Below are 16,140 nucleotides of genomic sequence, written 5' to 3'. Positions count from 1 at the left end.
AACGGTTAAGCAAATATTTTACTAAGTTCTTACTGGATGCTAGACAGTGTGTATAATGTTTTATATGAGTTAATTTTTATTTGTTAAAGTAATGTAGTGTGGGGTCCCAGGATTTCCTATCTGTAGTGTCTCCGAGTCATGTTTGGGAAGGTGAAGTCCTACCTCCTTCCATGTCTTGTCTGATGATAAGACTTCGTAGAGGGTTGTTACAGAACAATCCAAGGAAGACCTGGTAAGTTGCTAAGCTAAGGCAGCACCGGTGTCATACCGGTGGGTATGGAGACAGATTCATGAGTTCTTTTGTTTTGGAGATAAAATTAACAGGGTTGAGTAACTGGACAGGGATGGTTCAGAAAAGAGGAAAGAATTTGGGTTGATTTCTGGGGTTCCGGTTGTGGAGATGTGGACGTTACTCATCACGTAGTTCTATAGAGGAGGAGAGGAAGATTCAGGGAGATTTGGAGAGAAATATGGTGACTCTGAACCACCTATACTTTTTGTATTTACATGTGAAAAATTAGCTGGAGAAGGGAGGCAATCATCTGAGGGTCGCAGGTAAAATAAGTCCTTTTATTAGGCATGACCATGAAGACATATTGGACTTTCGACCACTTTGCTTTGGGATGTCTCGCTTGGCGGCCACAATGATGAAGAATCATAGCCATCTTGATTTCCAAGTGCTTCTTTTCAAGGTCCTGGAACTCACTGAGATCCTAAAGACCAAACAGAATTCGCACATAGACGGTGTATTCGTTTCCTATTGCTGCTGGGACAACACTTATCGTTGCATTTTTAACAACACAAATTTAATATCTTACAGTTCTGTAGCTCAAAAGTCCTAAAATCAAGATGTTGCCAAGACTGTGTTCCCTCTGGAGGTTCTAGGAGAGAATCTGTTTCCTTGCATTCTCCAGCTTCTAGAGACTGCCTGCATTCTTTGCCTTGTGGCCCCTCATTCATCATCCAGGCCAGCAGGGCAGCGTCTTCAGATCTGCCTGGCCTCTGCTTCCATTGTCCCGTCTTCTTTTCTGACTCTACCCTCTTGCCTCCCTCTTACGAAGGACCCTCGTGATTACACTGGCCCACTGGGATAATCTAGGATAATCTCTATCTCAAGGTCCTTAACTTAATCACATCTGCAAAGCCTCTTTTGCCATGTAAGGGGACATATTCGTAGGTTCTGCATATGAGCATGAGGACACCTTTGAGGGCCATGGTTTGCCTACCGCGGGAGCCTACCTTCCCCATCATCCTAGGGTGCTCAGTCCCACAAAGACCAAAACAAAGATGATCCTGCTTCTCCTGCCTTTCTTTCCCCTCTTTGCAATTTCTAAAAGGTTTTGGGTCAAACTTAATTATGAGTTGATGTATCTACAAAAATTTTTGATAAGTTGGGGGCTTTGGGGGGCCTGTTTGATAAGATGTGTCATCCATTAAGAAATGTTTCATTATTGTTTGAAGAGCAGAGTAATCTCTAAAATGGGGGTGGGGGGTGGGGGGGTGGGGAGGGGAAGGGTAATCAACCTAAACTTTCCATGTTAGCGGGTCTTGCATTCTTGGGAGGGGGTTGCCGGCTAGTTCCTACTCCTGGTAGAAAGTGTAGCGACCCCTTCCTCTGGTAGCATTTCCTGACTTCCTAGCTGAATTAGAAGTTCCTCCTCTGTTCTTCCATGATGTCTGGGCAGAGCTTTAGTTTAGAGCATTTATCACGTTGCATTATAATTCATTGCTTGCTTATCTGTCCCACTAGATGTTATTATAAGTAGAGATTATGCCTTATTCCCCATTGCATCCTCTTTGCCTAATACTTGGCTACAATAACTGTATACTGAATGGATGAATGAAAGGAATCGTTTCTAGAATAGCTTCTGAGTCTTGAATTTCCTTTTATGTTTTTATTTTATATTTCTCATTGACTTGCAGGAATACTATAATGGTAAATGAGATAATTTCTCTAAAATGTGGTAAGATCTTTGGAGAAATGCTTCATTGGGCTAAGGTTCATACACAGCTCGCAAATGAAACTGTGAGCTAAAGTTTTTTTTTTTTACCTACGAACGTTGTTGGCTGGAAAGACTTGCCTCCATGAGGAATTTGAGCCAACTGGCAAAAATGTATACAATTTTGCGTAATGTCTGACAAACGGAAGGCACATAATAAAGCTTTGTGTGATGAGAGGATGAATAGTTAATTAATAATAAGGGCTATGCTTTATTGGCCATTACGCTTTTAACAGCGTGCCTTTTAGAAAAGTAAACAAACCAAAACAAAGCAAAACAAAACACATACTGAGTCTTGTATGTAAACCCATTATTTCCTCGTTGCTGAAGTAGAAAGCATTTCTCTTCAATTCTCATCATTGGTGTATTAGTCAGCACTTAACTGCAGTAACAGTGAACTCCCCAAATTTCAATGGCTGACAGCAACAATTATTTTTTATTCCCATTGTGTGAGGGTTGTGGGCTTGCTACAGCTCTGCTGGGCGTGGCTGGGTTTACAGAACTCATTTGGGCTCTACTAGCTAGACGGGTTTTTGGATTCTTGGACAAAGTCAGTGAAGCAGCCACTCCCTGGGATATACTTGTCTCCTGGCTGGGCACCAGAGCTCAAGGGATGGGGGAACAGAGGTAAACTATGCAAGTACCTTAAAGCTTCTGCTCCCTTGGCCAAAGAAAGTCGCGTGGTCAAGTGCAGAGTCACCGCTGTAGAGAAATACACTATGCCTACAGGAAATGTTGCCAGGATGGAAGGGAACAAAAAGTTGTGAACTAGTAATACACTCTATCACATTCTGTGCCCGAGGTAATGTTTGTTAAAGCCACTCTTTGCCCTTTTGTGATTGCAACGGCTGGGTTAAAGCTTTTAATGTGAGGTTCAGTTTATTTACTTTAAATAACAAATGTGATTATACACTCTCCCGTAGGTTCTATATAAATAGGCCCCAGAGGTAAAAGTAAATCGATTTGGGAAATTTAGCTAAAGAAAAAAATTTAATTTTATAAGCATATAAATGTTTTCACGAGGGTCATGATGGTTAGTCATTCTTTCTATCTATGGATGTCCAAGCCAGCAGAAAAGGATTTAATTAAAGTAGAGATGGGGGGGGGGGGGGGCATAGTTACCACAAGGAATGATTTCTTGACCAGTCAAGTGAGAAAGTCATGAAAGGGGCAAAGGTCTCCCTAGTGGATAATTAAATTATTCATCTGCTTGAAGGAGGAAGGCTGGGCCAGATGACAGGTTTCTGCCAAATCTCTTGTTTATAGTGCTTTGAATTTTGAAATAAAGAAGTCCTTTTAAGACAGATGGTATTAAAATTCTTCTTACATCAGTAAAATGACACTAAGCAACTTAAAAGCTGGCTTAATGCAGAAAATGAAAATAGTAAGAGAAACAAATGGGAAAAGTACAACTCTAAGCATTCATTGTTTACTCGAGAGAACAAAACATCATAGTTAAGTCCAATTTTAATGCATTCATTTGTTTTATTCATATTTTCTTTCAGAAAACATTGAATTAGTACCTACTATGTGTCAGGCATTGTGATAGGTGCTGGTTGGCTAAGAAATTGTGTAATTCATAGTTAAAAGGTCTGATAAATCAGCTCCAAATGTGACAATCACCGTCAATCTTCCTCAGAATTTTTTGCATACCATTTAAAAGAGAGAATAGGATTTTAATTTTTTATAAATATATTTTATATAAGTATATATTATTTATATTTTATTTTTATGATTTTATGTAATGATTTGCTATATGTATATCTTGTGAAAAGGTTCCCTCTACTGAATTAACACATACATCATCTCTCATATTTACATTGTTCATTTTTTTATATTTATTTATTTTTGAGAGAGAGAGAGAGAGAGAGAGAGTGCAAGTAGGGGAGGGGCAGAGAGAGAGGGAGACAGAATCCAAAGCAGGCTCCAGGCTCTGAGCTGTCAGCACAGAGCCCTAAGCAGGGATGGAACTCATGAACCACGAGATCATGACCTGAGCTGAAGTCAGATGCTTAACCAACTGAGCCATGCTGGCGCCACTCATATTTACATTGCTTTTAATGAGAGCAGTTCCAGTTCTACTCTGTTAGCAAATTTCAATTATACAATACAGTGTTGTCAACTGTAGGCACCATGTTAATATATCTTAGATCCTCAGAGTTTATTCACCTTATAGCTGAAAGTTTGTACTCTTTTACCAACCTATTGTCTCCACCACCCAGCCCCTGGCAACCACATTTTTTACTGTTTCTATGAGTTATAGTTTTTTTCCTTCCTTCCTTCCTTCCTTCCTTTCCTTTCCTTCCTTCCTTCCTTCCTTCCTTCCTTCCTTCCTTCCTTCCTTCCTTCCTTCCTTCCTTCCTTCCTTCTCCTCTCCTCCCCTCCCCTCCCCTCCCCTCCCCTCCCCTCCCCTCCCCTCCCCTCCTCTCCTCTCCTCTCCCCTCCCCTCCCCTCCCCATTCCACATATAAGTGATACCATGCAGTATTTATCTTTCTCTGGCTTATTTCACTTAGCATAAAATCCTCCAGGTTTATCCATGGTCTCAGGCATTTCTAATGAGCTCTGAGGTGTTTTAAAATGACAACTGATCCTCTCTGACAGCAAATGATTGTCTTCTTTGCCTTTGAGGGGGATTTGTGAGCAGGGCAAGGAGTGGTTCAAAGGCTCTTGCATCGGTGAATCTCTTTTCAGAAATTATCTCCTCTGAAAAGTCAAACAGCGCAGCATCATTACGAATGATATTTCAACAACGCAGGCTGCCTAAGAGGCTCACAGATCAATACTTTTTTTTTTTTTCCATGAAGAGGCTGCAGCTATGATTATTGAAAAAAGGGCAGAAATATTTGTCACAGTAGTTGCTATGTGGCATTACTGAGCCTTAATCTGTGTGCTAGCAACGGAATGTGTTTGCTTATTTGTTCTACCCAACCTATGATAATCTTAGCTGACACTTATGTGGAGTTTACCACGAGGCAGGCAGATGGAAGCGGTTCAGAACTGCTGACTCACTTAATCCTCACAGTGGGAGAGTAGGAGCTGTTTTTGCAGCGCTAGGTTATCCCCATTTCGTAGGTTAGAAAACTGAGGCGTAGAGACGCTAAGCAGTAGCACAAAGTCATACGACTAGTAAATGGCGGGGTTGGGCTTTGAACTCAGGCAGTGACGCTCCGTGTTGCTGCCTTTTCCAAACCGAGTCCAATAACCTGAGATCTGCTGAAAACTAGCCACGGATTCTTCTCCCGTTTGCTTTCATCCGACCCTCACCTCAGCCTTCAGCTCGATCTTCTGGACCTTCTGGTTAGGACCATGAGCTGGCAATTGCTTCCCTTAAGGCAGGAGAAGAACTTTTCCTGGATTCGGTGGTGTTTGATCGTAAAAACATACAGCGTACGCGCACATGCACGCACAGCAGAATGGATGATGACCGCTGATTAATCCAGAAGGGCGTGACAGGCCTAAAATGACCGCTGGTTTCCCAAGAACACATTAAAAAAAAAAAAAAGTGCGAGGTTGGGAGCCAGCGAGAGAAGTCGCTTCCCCAGCTGGGGTCCAAGGACCTCACACGCGCGCGCGCGGGCGCGCGCGCGCGGGGGGCCGCTTTTCTCCGAAGACTCCCCTGCGAGCGGGCGCGACACAGCCCTCGGCGCCGCGGGGACGGGAGTCCCCGGGGCCCCCCGGGGGTCTCGCGGCTGCCGGGCCCGAGCGCGTGTCTGCGCGCGGCCGGGACGGCCTCCGCCCGGGGAGTCGGCTCCGCGTGGGGCTTTGGTGCGCCGCTGCCCGCGGCGCCGGGGCTGGCGGAGGAGCGCGGGCTCGAGCCCGCGCGTCCTCTGGGCACCAGGAACCCCGGCCTGCGAGCGCGGTGACCCGGCGGGGGCAGAAGCCAGAAGACCAGGCGCAGGGAGTGCGCGGGTTTGAGCCCCCCCTCCCCCCACCCTCCCTTCGCGCTTCCCTCCTCCGCCGCCGCCCACCTGGCCGCCCCCGGCTGCGGCTGCGGCACCGGGCTCGCTCCCAGGCCTCGCAGTCGCAGCCCGCGGCTGTCTGCGGAGCTTTCCGGGTGTCGCCCTCCCCCTTCCCCCCCGCCGCGCCCTCCCTCCCCGGTGCCCGACGTGCTCGTTCCCTGCCACTTGGGTCCGGGCGCGCCGGTGGGTTTGGCCTGCGCGGCGGCGGCGGCGGCGGCGGCGGCGGCGGCGAGGCGGGGGAGCGAGTGAGCGCGAGGGGCGGGAGCCAGTGTCTGTGTGAGTCACCGGTACCTGGAGTGCGAGCGACGCAGAGCGAGCGGCGCGGAGCCCGAGCCGGAGCCGAGCCCGGGCCAGCGAGCGCGGCCGCCCCCCCACCCGCCCCAACCCCGGCGCCAGGCCCCGCCGCGCACCCACCCGCGCCCCGCCGCCCTTCCCGCGCGCCGCGCGGCCGGCTCGCCAGGGGTCCGGCGCCGACTCCCGACCCCGGCGCCCGGCCGCCCGCAGCCCTCCCGCCTGCCCGGAGGCGGTGCGGGGCTCGCCGGGGGATGTCACAGCGGCTCCTCGGAGCCCCCAGCCGCTGCCGCACAGCCGCCGCCCCTGGGAACCGCGACGATGAACCCCCAGTGCGCCCGCTGCGGAAAAGTCGTGTATCCCACGGAGAAAGTCAACTGCCTGGATAAGGTGAGCGAGGGGGCGCCGGGCCAGCCCGGACCTGCCGGGGGCCCGGCTGCACCTGCTCCGAGAAGTTTTGGCACCTGGGATGCAAGGAGAGGAGTGGGGCTCTGTGCGTGTGTGTGTGTGTGTTTTGGCACCGGGTGAGGGCACGCAAAGGAAAAACGCCCGCAGGAGTATCCAGAGAGCACGCTTGGCGATGGTGATGTTGGAACCGGGAAGGGTTTTCGTCGGGGTGCGGGCGGCGAGGGTGCGGGGCTGCTGCGGAGAGCGCGCGGCGGAGCGCGGCCCGGGGGCCGAAGAGCCCAGGCTCGACCCCTTCGCACTGCCACTCCTGCCCCTCACCGCCCCGCACCCCACCTCACCCCCGCCCCAGCGCCTCCCGTGACGGCGGTGAGGCGGAGAGGCAAATAATAATTAATATGTCGTGGGGCGGCCGCTGCGGCATTGCTAAGAATAATCCCCGGCTCGGCGCGGCGAGCAGGATCCACGGGGGGTTAATCCACCCGGCTGGGGAATTCCAGAGGAAGTGGCTTTAGGCCCGGCCCCTGCAACCCTGCTCCCTGTCCTTCCCGGGCGTGGATGGAGTTGAACAGCCTGGGGGAGCCAGCCCGGCGCTATCCTGAGTGACTGGTCGTTGAAACCAGCCGGAGGTGGTCCCTGACAAATTTGCGTGTGCTGGTACAAATGCCTCTCCAGAGCACCCCGTCATCTCGCCAGCCCTCCCGGACTGGGTCCACCTTTCCTGCAATTTAGTAGAAGCTGGACAGGGATGGGGGGGGGCGAGGGTACTTGCCTCGTCCCCCTCCTGGCTCCTTCGGGTTGCCTGGTTTCCGGTGGACACATATTTATTGAGATCCAACAAACTCTGCGTTTAGGCGCTTTGGACTGGATTCGTTTTCCTTCTGAAGCCACTACCCAGGTTCCACGTCTCCATTATTAACCAGTTTAGGATTCCATTCTGGCTGCTCCTAGGAGTGCAGTGTGGATGGAGCCCTGGCAGTTCTTGCCTCTGAATCTGTACGTTGCGGGTGGGGATTCATTTAAAACTCAGTTTGCATAGCTGTCTGCCTTATTTACATAACCGAGAGGAGGTAACCACATCTACTGTTACCTACAATCATTTTGTTGCGGTATTTTCAAGTGAGGGTGGGGACTGTGATGCACTAAAAAATATCTCCTTCCTGTACCCGTCCCGGGAAGCGCTGGCATTGCACGAAACTTTTAAATATTTATTTATTTATTTTTCAGTATTGGCATAAAGGATGTTTCCATTGTGAGGTCTGTAAGATGGCTCTCAACATGAACAACTACAAAGGCTATGAAAAGAAGCCCTATTGTAATGCGTAAGTATTGTCAACAAGGTGTGCCAGGTGTGGTACAGCACCAGAACACAAAAGTGAGGGCATCTGCCTGTTCCGAGAGACTGACTCACTGTGTCACGCAGGTGTGGCAGGGGCCAGTTCCTGGTTTATGCCACACACGCTGGGGCCACGGACTTTGCGGAAGGTCGTTGCACTCGTGTCTTTCTTAATGTGCAGGGTAATTTGTGTGGGTCTTCCAGCGGGGTCGGTTTTTGAGGCTCACAGGGTTGCAGAGTGGGGGACATTTGTTAGAAGCTGAAGAACTTACACACAGCGAAAGTGTGGGCTCTGAAGTGCATGTCAGAGTTCCATTTCAGTCACGTGATGTTGCCATATTGCAATTTTATATCTGAACCTAGTTGCTAGGGAAAGGAGTCTCGCTTAATCTTAGCTGAGACCGCTCCAGAGATCCCAGAGCTGAAACAGAGAACCAAGGAATTGAGACACGGTGTTTCTGGCTGCTTAGGAGTAGGTCTGTTGGGGGAGATTAGGGAAGGCAACCTTTCTTTGGCAGGTTTTTCTGTAGGCATGCTTTTAGCCTATACTGGTGGCAGTTACCTAGCGTTTACGCAGGGCTTCCTGTGTGCCAGGCCCTGTGGTGAGCACTTTATGCCTCCTGACTCATTTAATCTTTACAGATTCTGTGACTTGGGGGTGGTGGTGGGGGGCACTGTTATCATCTCCATTTGACAGATGAAGAAATTGAGGCATTGAGAAGATATTTCTCAGGAAAGGGCTCCGATCACTCTTAGAATCTGGAAATTGGCCATTGGTTCCAAATGGCGACCTTGCTGCCCTGGGGCATGTGTCTCCCCACACCTTGAGTATTCTCCCATCCAAGAGTGTTTTTAGCACTCTTCAGAGCTCTTGGCCCTGAATTGTTGAGCCTTCTTCTTCCCCATTCCCCTGTGGGGGCCGATGGAGCCTACAGGTGGCATAGGACCCTTAGCCTTTTGGCAGGAATATGGCTGGAGATTCATTCTCTCTAGAGTTTTGGAAATAGGTTCGGCCAGGTCTTCTGGAGATGGAGGGCCCATGGTTAACTGACAGTTCACTCGTGGGACTGTGTTTTCATAGTCAATTTTTGGTAAACAAATGTAGTGTGCTTATACCTCTCCGGTGAAGAACTTTTTTTTTTTTTTTTTATTACTCTCTTATTGCTTACTGATTGGTCCCAGCTTATTGCTTATTGACTGACTAGAAACTTTTCAAGAAATCAGAACATGGGAGCACTGAACAGAATTCAGGACTTTTTTGGATAAGTGAAGTTCACAGACATTGCCCAAACTCATTGATGTCTTCGGCCCTCCTATACCATGTATCTTATGGCGATAACACGGAACAAAAAATGGGACTTCAGTGTCATAGTCTCCTGCTTTTCTTAAAGAGAGGTACGTGTGACTGGTTAAACATCAAAGGCAGCCGGCAGTACCTAGATGGGAAAGGGTCTCCTACAACCCATAAACGAGATAATTGTTCTTTAGTTTAAAGGAAAGTGAACCATTTTCCCATAACTACTCCAGCCCGTGGCCTGATTCGATTAGGCTTTATGGGCCACATCAAGATTCTTTCTAGCTCCACATCCTGGAGTTCAGCCCGGTGATAACCATGCCTTCGGGTGGCCCTGATAGGCCTGGAGGAATTGGAGGAGAAAAGGAAAGACAGGAGAGAAAGAAATTGAGGAGAGAACAATTACATTTAATACGATGCGATACGGTATAACATGTATACGTATGTAATTATGTATGTGTTTACATATAGACACAGGTAGATAAAGAATTGAATTAGGGGGAAAAGAAATGATTAAAATAAAAGGACAGAAAATAAAAAGGTACAGCTGAGAGAGTCTTGGCTGCATGGGACCACTTGAAAACTCAGTGCTTACTGCTTAGTTTCAGTTCAGTCTAATTAAAAAAGAATATCAGAGGGGTGCCTGGGTGGCTCAGTCGGTTGAGTGTCCGACTTCGGCTCAGGTCATGATCTCATAGTTTGTGGGTTCGAGCCCCACATCAGGCTCTGTCCTGACGGCTTGCTCGGAGCCTGGAGCCTGCTTCGGATTCTGTGTCTCCTCTCTCTGTCCCTCCCCCACTCACGCTTTGTCTCACTGTTTCTCAAAAATAAATCAATGTAAAAAAATTAAAAAAAAAAAAAAGAATATCAGATTCTGCGGCAAGTCAAGGGTGGCTGGTTTGCAGTCTGACTTAATAGTGAACTAGTGCCCAGAACTGTTGAGATTTGGGCCCCAAAACAAAGAGCCTCGATCTGTAGATAGGAGACATCCTACTCTGTTGTCTCATAGGACGGACTCTTATTTTAAATGCTTTAGGTATGTCTAAATCAAATGCTTACAGATTTTCTCTTTAAACTTTCTTATATAATTCAAGTGCTTTGGTATTAGGTTTAAGTGGAACTTGGGGTGTGGGTAGCATCTCAGATTTCTTGTCGAATATTAAACCTGGTGGTCCACTTTGTTGAGCAGAGAGACAGGGGAGGACAAGAAATCTAGCTTTAGCGGGTGAATGATTCCAATTGATGGTGTCAATTTGTTTAATTTAGCTCTAAGTTCATGTCACAGCTTGATCTGCTGTGGCCAGAAATGGAACCTGTCTGCTGTGAAGGTTCCAGGCCGGAAGGCCCCTGTTCTCAATTCTTATTTTTCCAAGGGCACAGGTTGCCTTGTAAACTCGCTGGGCAGCATGGATTACCCTCTGGGGATTCTGATGCCTCTGCTCTAATTCAGGTGGTGTGTCAATGGTCTTGGCCAGAAGGGTTGCCATAATTTCTCCGGGTCAATGGTGGAAAATTGATTCTCTGAAGCATACGGTTACTGGAAAATGACACATTCTGTATCCAGGTAGAGCAATATTTTATCTGTACTTAGTTTGGTTCAGGAGTTGACATGCATACATGTTGAAGTGAAAAGGACTATTTGTCCCCCCACAACTTGTCATTGGAAAAATTTCCATATACACAAAGTGGTTGAAAGAATAATACAATGGACATCTGTATACCTTCCACTGAAATTCCAGTGTTATTAACATTTGGTCACATTTGCCCCTTATTTCTATTTAGTTATATGTGCAAATATATTATTGTCAGACTGTTTGTCAGTTTCATGCATCAAGGAAGGTAATTTCATACATGGATATTTCTTCCCTGAAAACTACATCATCCATGTGCTAAGAATGAGGATATTTTTTTTCTAACTTTTAAAATGTTTATTTGTTTTTGAGAAAGAGAGAGAGAGAGAGAGAGAGAGAGAGAGAGAGAGAGAGAGACAGACCATGAGTGGGAGAGGGAGAGGGATAGGGGCAAAGAGAGAGGGAGACACAGAATCTGAAGCAGGTTTTAGGCTCTGGAGCTGTTAGCACAGAGCCTGATGCAGGGCTTGAGCCCACAAACCACAAGATCATGATCTGAGCCGAAGTCGGATGCTTAACAGACTGAGCCACCCAGACACCCCAGAATAAGGATATTTTCTTAAACAATCATAGAACCATTGTCACACCAAAGAAAATTAACCAAAATTTCGTAATATCTAAGATCCTGTCTATGTTTATATTTCCCTCATCCTAAGAATGTCTTTTGTAGGGGCGCCTGGGTGGCTCAGTTGGTTGGGCATCCGACTTCGGCTCAGGTCGTGATCTCACGGTCCATGGGTTCAAGCCCTGCGTCGGGCTCTGTGCTGACAGCTCAGAGCCTGGAGCCTGTTTCGGATTCTGTGTCTCCCTCTCACTCTGGTTCTCCCCCGCTCAGCCTCTGTCTCTCTCTCAGGAATAAATAAACATCAAAAAAAAAAAAATTAAAAAAAAAAAAAAGAAGAATGTCTTTTGTATCTGCTTTTTTCTTTTTAAACCAGAATCCAATCAAGGTTCATACTTTACATTTAGTTGTTGTGAAAATGACAACTTTTTTGATTACTGGAGATTTAATATTCTTTAATTTCTTTTCTAGTGATTTATAAAATCTGTCGGAGTTTTCACAAAGAGGACTTATGTAGCATTTCTTGTGAAAAAAACATACCTAATTACCAAGAATATTTAAAATAAATATTAAGAATATGCTTGAAACTTGGAAAGGATAAACAGACATTTAAGATTATTTTTAGAAAACATAAAGGCTTTTTATTTTAATTGATACCTGGGGGCATTTTTTTTTTTTTTTTTTAGTGGAATGAAGTAGTGAGAATTTTCTTCCCTTTAAATATGTTGCTTGTTTATAGTCTCATGTGTTCAGAGAAGAAACAAGTTTTCTGTTTGATTTCATGCAAAGGAGAACATGTATAAGGTATAATTTACATAATATTTAAATTTTGATCTTTTGATAGAATGATCAAAGTATATTACCCACTCGATGTAAGATTGGACTTAATACACATTTAGCTCCTAATGCAGTAGTCACACTATTAAAATATTTAAAAACAAACTCGTCTACTTAAATACATGCCATGTTTTCATAGCCTTTATGTTTCATAAGCAGGCCATGGATTCTTTGGCACATTCAGAATTTTTTTCATCATGAAACTTGCAAAGAAAAGAGGACGAGGTGATATTTTTATTGCTAAGAGATCTTGAGAAAACAACACTAAGATGATTAGACAAAAAACATACCTCATTTTTGTATGTGAATTTATACGCCAAGTTAAACTACCCAACAAGCCACACAAAGAATATAAACCCCAAGGCCATTTGACAAATAAATTATTTAACTTATGGTAAAAGTCAAAATTGCACTTATTATGTGTTTGTAAAAATAATACCTCATTTCTTCAAATTTTCTGAGAAATATTACCGCTTAGAAATATAGCAATGGCAGTGACAGGCCAGTTGGTGTATTGGCACTAAAAGTCTAGTTATTTTAGGTCAGGGGAGGGCTCAGTTAATGATGCAATAGTTTAGCAGGACCTTGTCAATAATTTCCCCACGTCATCACTTCTGTGGGAATTTTTGAGGGGCTGAAAATTTGTCCTGATCTGCCCACATTTGATATACCTTGTGTCTGTGTCAAATGTATCTTTAAAAAAATTTTTTTGTGTTTATTTATTTCTGAGAGAGAGAGACAGAGACAGAGTGCAAGCAAGGGAGGGGCAGAAAGGGAGACACAGAATCCGAAGCAGGCTCCAGGCTCCGAGCTGTCGGCACAGAGCCCGACACGGGGCTCGAACCCACGAACCCGGAGATCATGACTGGAGCCGAAGTCGGATGCTTAACTAGGCGCCCCCAAATGGATCTTTAAATATGGGGCCGAAAGAACACAAATATCTGTGTTCGACATGTTTCACTATCTTTCCAAATAAGAATCTCTGTTCAGCAAATAGTTTCACTTAGCATAATTTTGGGAGATGTTAAAAATAAACCAGTAGGAGCGGGGCGTCGTGTTTACTTTCGCTCTGCCTGTGCTAGCGGTCGTCTTGTGAATATTTATTGACTGTCGACAGCCTGGGAGATGCTGAGGTAGGTGACGCTCCTTGTGAGCCCCCCGGAGAGGTCAGTGCCACTCAGCCAGCCTGTCTTGAGGGTGACTATCTAGGCCAACGCTCCGCTGACTCTCACTTACCATTTCTCTGCGGGTCAGCCCTTGTTGATGCCTTTACCAAGGGGTGCTCCGAGGACACGGAAGGAAATTAAATTTAAACCTGAGAGCTTTCTACCATGTAGTTCCCTTATCCCTGTTTAGACCTCTCAACCCCGGTTCTGTAACCCTCCAAGGGCTTGAGTTATCTCAAGGGGACTTACGAAATTCTTGCTATTAAGTTGGCTTTAATTACTTAAGAACTTTTCACGAAAGGCACTGTGGTGTAATTGGAGTTTTGAAGCGAGACCGAACTGGATTTGAACCCTGGCTCCCGCATGTTCTGCCAAGCCAATCTTTTGATCTCTAAGCATCAGTTTCTTCTTCTGTAAAGTGGGAATGGTACCTCTCACCCTACTGGGGCTGTGTGGGACTAAGGAGACAGTGCTGTATTTCTGGCATGCAGTGGAACTTCTGTAGACAGGACTGCTTTTATTTCCACAGTGGAAATAAGTTTTTTGAGGGATGAAGGAGGAAAAAGAGGGTAGGGGGAGAAGAGGAAGTATATCAAAGAAATAATAGTTATGCCTGTTAAAAGGTTTATATCAATATTTTTCACACTGTGGGCTGTCATCCATTAGAGGGCTGTATCCAGAACTTAGAGAGAGAGAGAGAGAGAGAGAGAGAGAGAGAGAGAGAAAGAGAGGGAGAGAATATCAGAGTGCATCTGAGTAGTGAAATAAATATTGTTTTGGCAGACATTTAAAAAATTTGTTTTGAGGGGCGCCTGGGTGGCGCAGTCGGTTAAGCGTCCGACTTCAGCCAGGTCACGATCTCGCGGTCCGTGAGTTCGAGCCCCGCGTCGGGCTCTGGGCTGATGGCTCAGAGCCTGGAGCCTGTTTCCGATTCTGTGTCTCCCTCTCTCTCTGCCCCTCCCCCGTTCATGCTCTGTCTCTCTCTGTCCCAAAAATAAATGAAAAACGTTGAAAAAAAAATTTAAAAGGATTTAAAAAAAAAATTTGTTTTGAAGTTTCTCATTTTTGAGAAAGAGAGAGGGAGAGAGAGGGAGACACAGAATCTGAAGCAGGCTCCAGGCTCCGAGCCATCAGCACAGAGCCCGACGCGGGGCTTGAACTCATGAACCACGAGATCATGACCTGAGCCGAAGTGGGACGCTCAACCGACTGAGCCACCCGGGCGCCCCTCATTTCTTTCTTTTTTTTTTTTTTTTCTAGTTGTGTGTATACAGAGTGCACTGGATCATGATGTAAAAAATATTCTTACTGGAAATGGTGGTCAAGAAAGTTTGAGAATTACTAGTTCAGTGCCACATTCTCAGCGCCCCGTGCGTCAGAGAGCACTGAAACCTGCCGGTCCGTGCAGCCCTGTACGCACTGAGTTCATGGATTCAGACAGCCGTGGCTTTCACGCCCTTGGTGCCAACCCCATCCTGTCCCGTCCCCTGTCACCCTTCAGGAATCGCTCAGCCGGCAGAGTCGTCACCATCCTCTGAAGGAGCCGTGTGCTTATCTGTGTGCGCACCCTCCTCTAGCTTGGGGTGGCTCTGAGGACATCTGTCTTGCTCACTCTGCACCCCCAGAGCCTGGCACGTAGCCCTCCATAAAGATTAGCTGTCTCCGTGAGTGTGGAGGCCGTGCTGTTATCAGCGTAGCCCTGCCTTACCCCCCAGATCGGGATGCGGCCCAGCCTGCTTTCTTTCTCGGGCAGGTGGGCAGAGGTGGGGCGGGGTGAGAAGCTGGCTCCAGAGCACGTTTTGGGGAGCCTGAGTGGCGGTGTGGTGGCCAGGTTGCACAGAGTCTGAATACCGAGGGCTGAAGTCTCCCCGCTAAGGCTGGCCATTGCCACGCCGTAAGGAACACGGTAGGGTTTCCCCTCGCTGCTTACGCGCTCGGTTTCCAAGCATGCCATCCTAAAAGATCCCCTAGTGACGTTCCTTTATTTTCTTCTGGATTTAATTATAGTCTGTGAAATAAGATAATAATTTCTACATAACAGGAACTCTGTAGAAATTAAATGGGGGAAATATTTGTAAGCCTCAGCACATCAAACGACACCTAACAGGTGCACAAATGTTAGTCCCTTCCCTTATTGATTTTATTTTATTAAAAAATATATATTTTTAACATTTATTAATTTTTGAGAGACAGAGAGACAGAGCACGAGTAGTGGAGGGGCAGAGAGAGAGGGAGACACAGAATCCGAAGCAGGCTTCAGGCTCCGAGCTGTCAGCATAGCGCCCGACGTGGGGCTTGAACCCATGAACTGCGAGATCATAACCTGAGCTGCATGTGGCCGCTTAACCGACTGGGCCGCCCAGGCGCCCCAGTCCCCTGTCTTATTTATCATAAATTGAAAGTTGTCTCATGTTTTCCCCTTAAAGGGAGGAGAAAATGTCACATTGTTAAAAGTAACAGTGTCTATCTATGGGCGTTGTGGTCTGTGGGCGTTCTAGTTAGCATCAATTATAATATGCCTTGCCTGACTTCAGTTACATACTGCATAGAAAAAAATTCAACCTCTGGCTCCTTGACATAGACCTGATGCAGGAGGATGATAGGTGTTTGGTTTTTGCTTTCGTGTTTGTATTTTTGTGAAAATGGGAGGATCGAAA

General features: G+C 46.6%; 1 protein-coding gene and 1 long non-coding RNA gene across 3 annotated transcripts in view; one reads left to right on the top strand and one right to left on the bottom strand.

Annotated features, from left to right (window-relative positions):
• Nucleotides 1-541: 541 nt before the first annotated feature.
• LOC123386462 lies at nt 542-2,929 on the bottom strand. Its single transcript, XR_006600337.1, has 2 exons — nt 2,645-2,929; nt 542-713 (listed from the first exon to the last, which is right to left on the bottom strand). It is a non-coding gene; the product is annotated as an uncharacterized LOC123386462 (long non-coding RNA).
• A 3,499-nt stretch (nt 2,930-6,428) lies between these two features.
• Nucleotides 6,429-16,140, top strand: part of NEBL (nebulette) — a 364,159-nt gene continuing 354,447 nt past the window's right edge. Inside the window, exons 1-2 of one of the 2 annotated variants that reach the window (XM_045060973.1) lie at nt 6,429-6,642; nt 7,885-7,979. In XM_045060973.1, coding sequence (XP_044916908.1) covers nt 6,574-6,642; nt 7,885-7,979 — 164 coding nt within the window. In that variant the 5' untranslated portion in view covers nt 6,429-6,573. The remainder of the gene's footprint in view (nt 6,643-7,884; nt 7,980-16,140) is intronic. The other variant, XM_019834028.3, reaches the window with a different exon arrangement.

This window comes from Felis catus, chromosome B4 (assembly GCF_018350175.1).
Source record: "Felis catus isolate Fca126 chromosome B4, F.catus_Fca126_mat1.0, whole genome shotgun sequence".
NCBI classification, from domain to species: domain Eukaryota; kingdom Metazoa; phylum Chordata; class Mammalia; order Carnivora; family Felidae; genus Felis; species Felis catus.
Note: the sequence above shows the minus strand (reverse complement) of the source record. Positions and strands in the feature narration are given on the sequence as shown.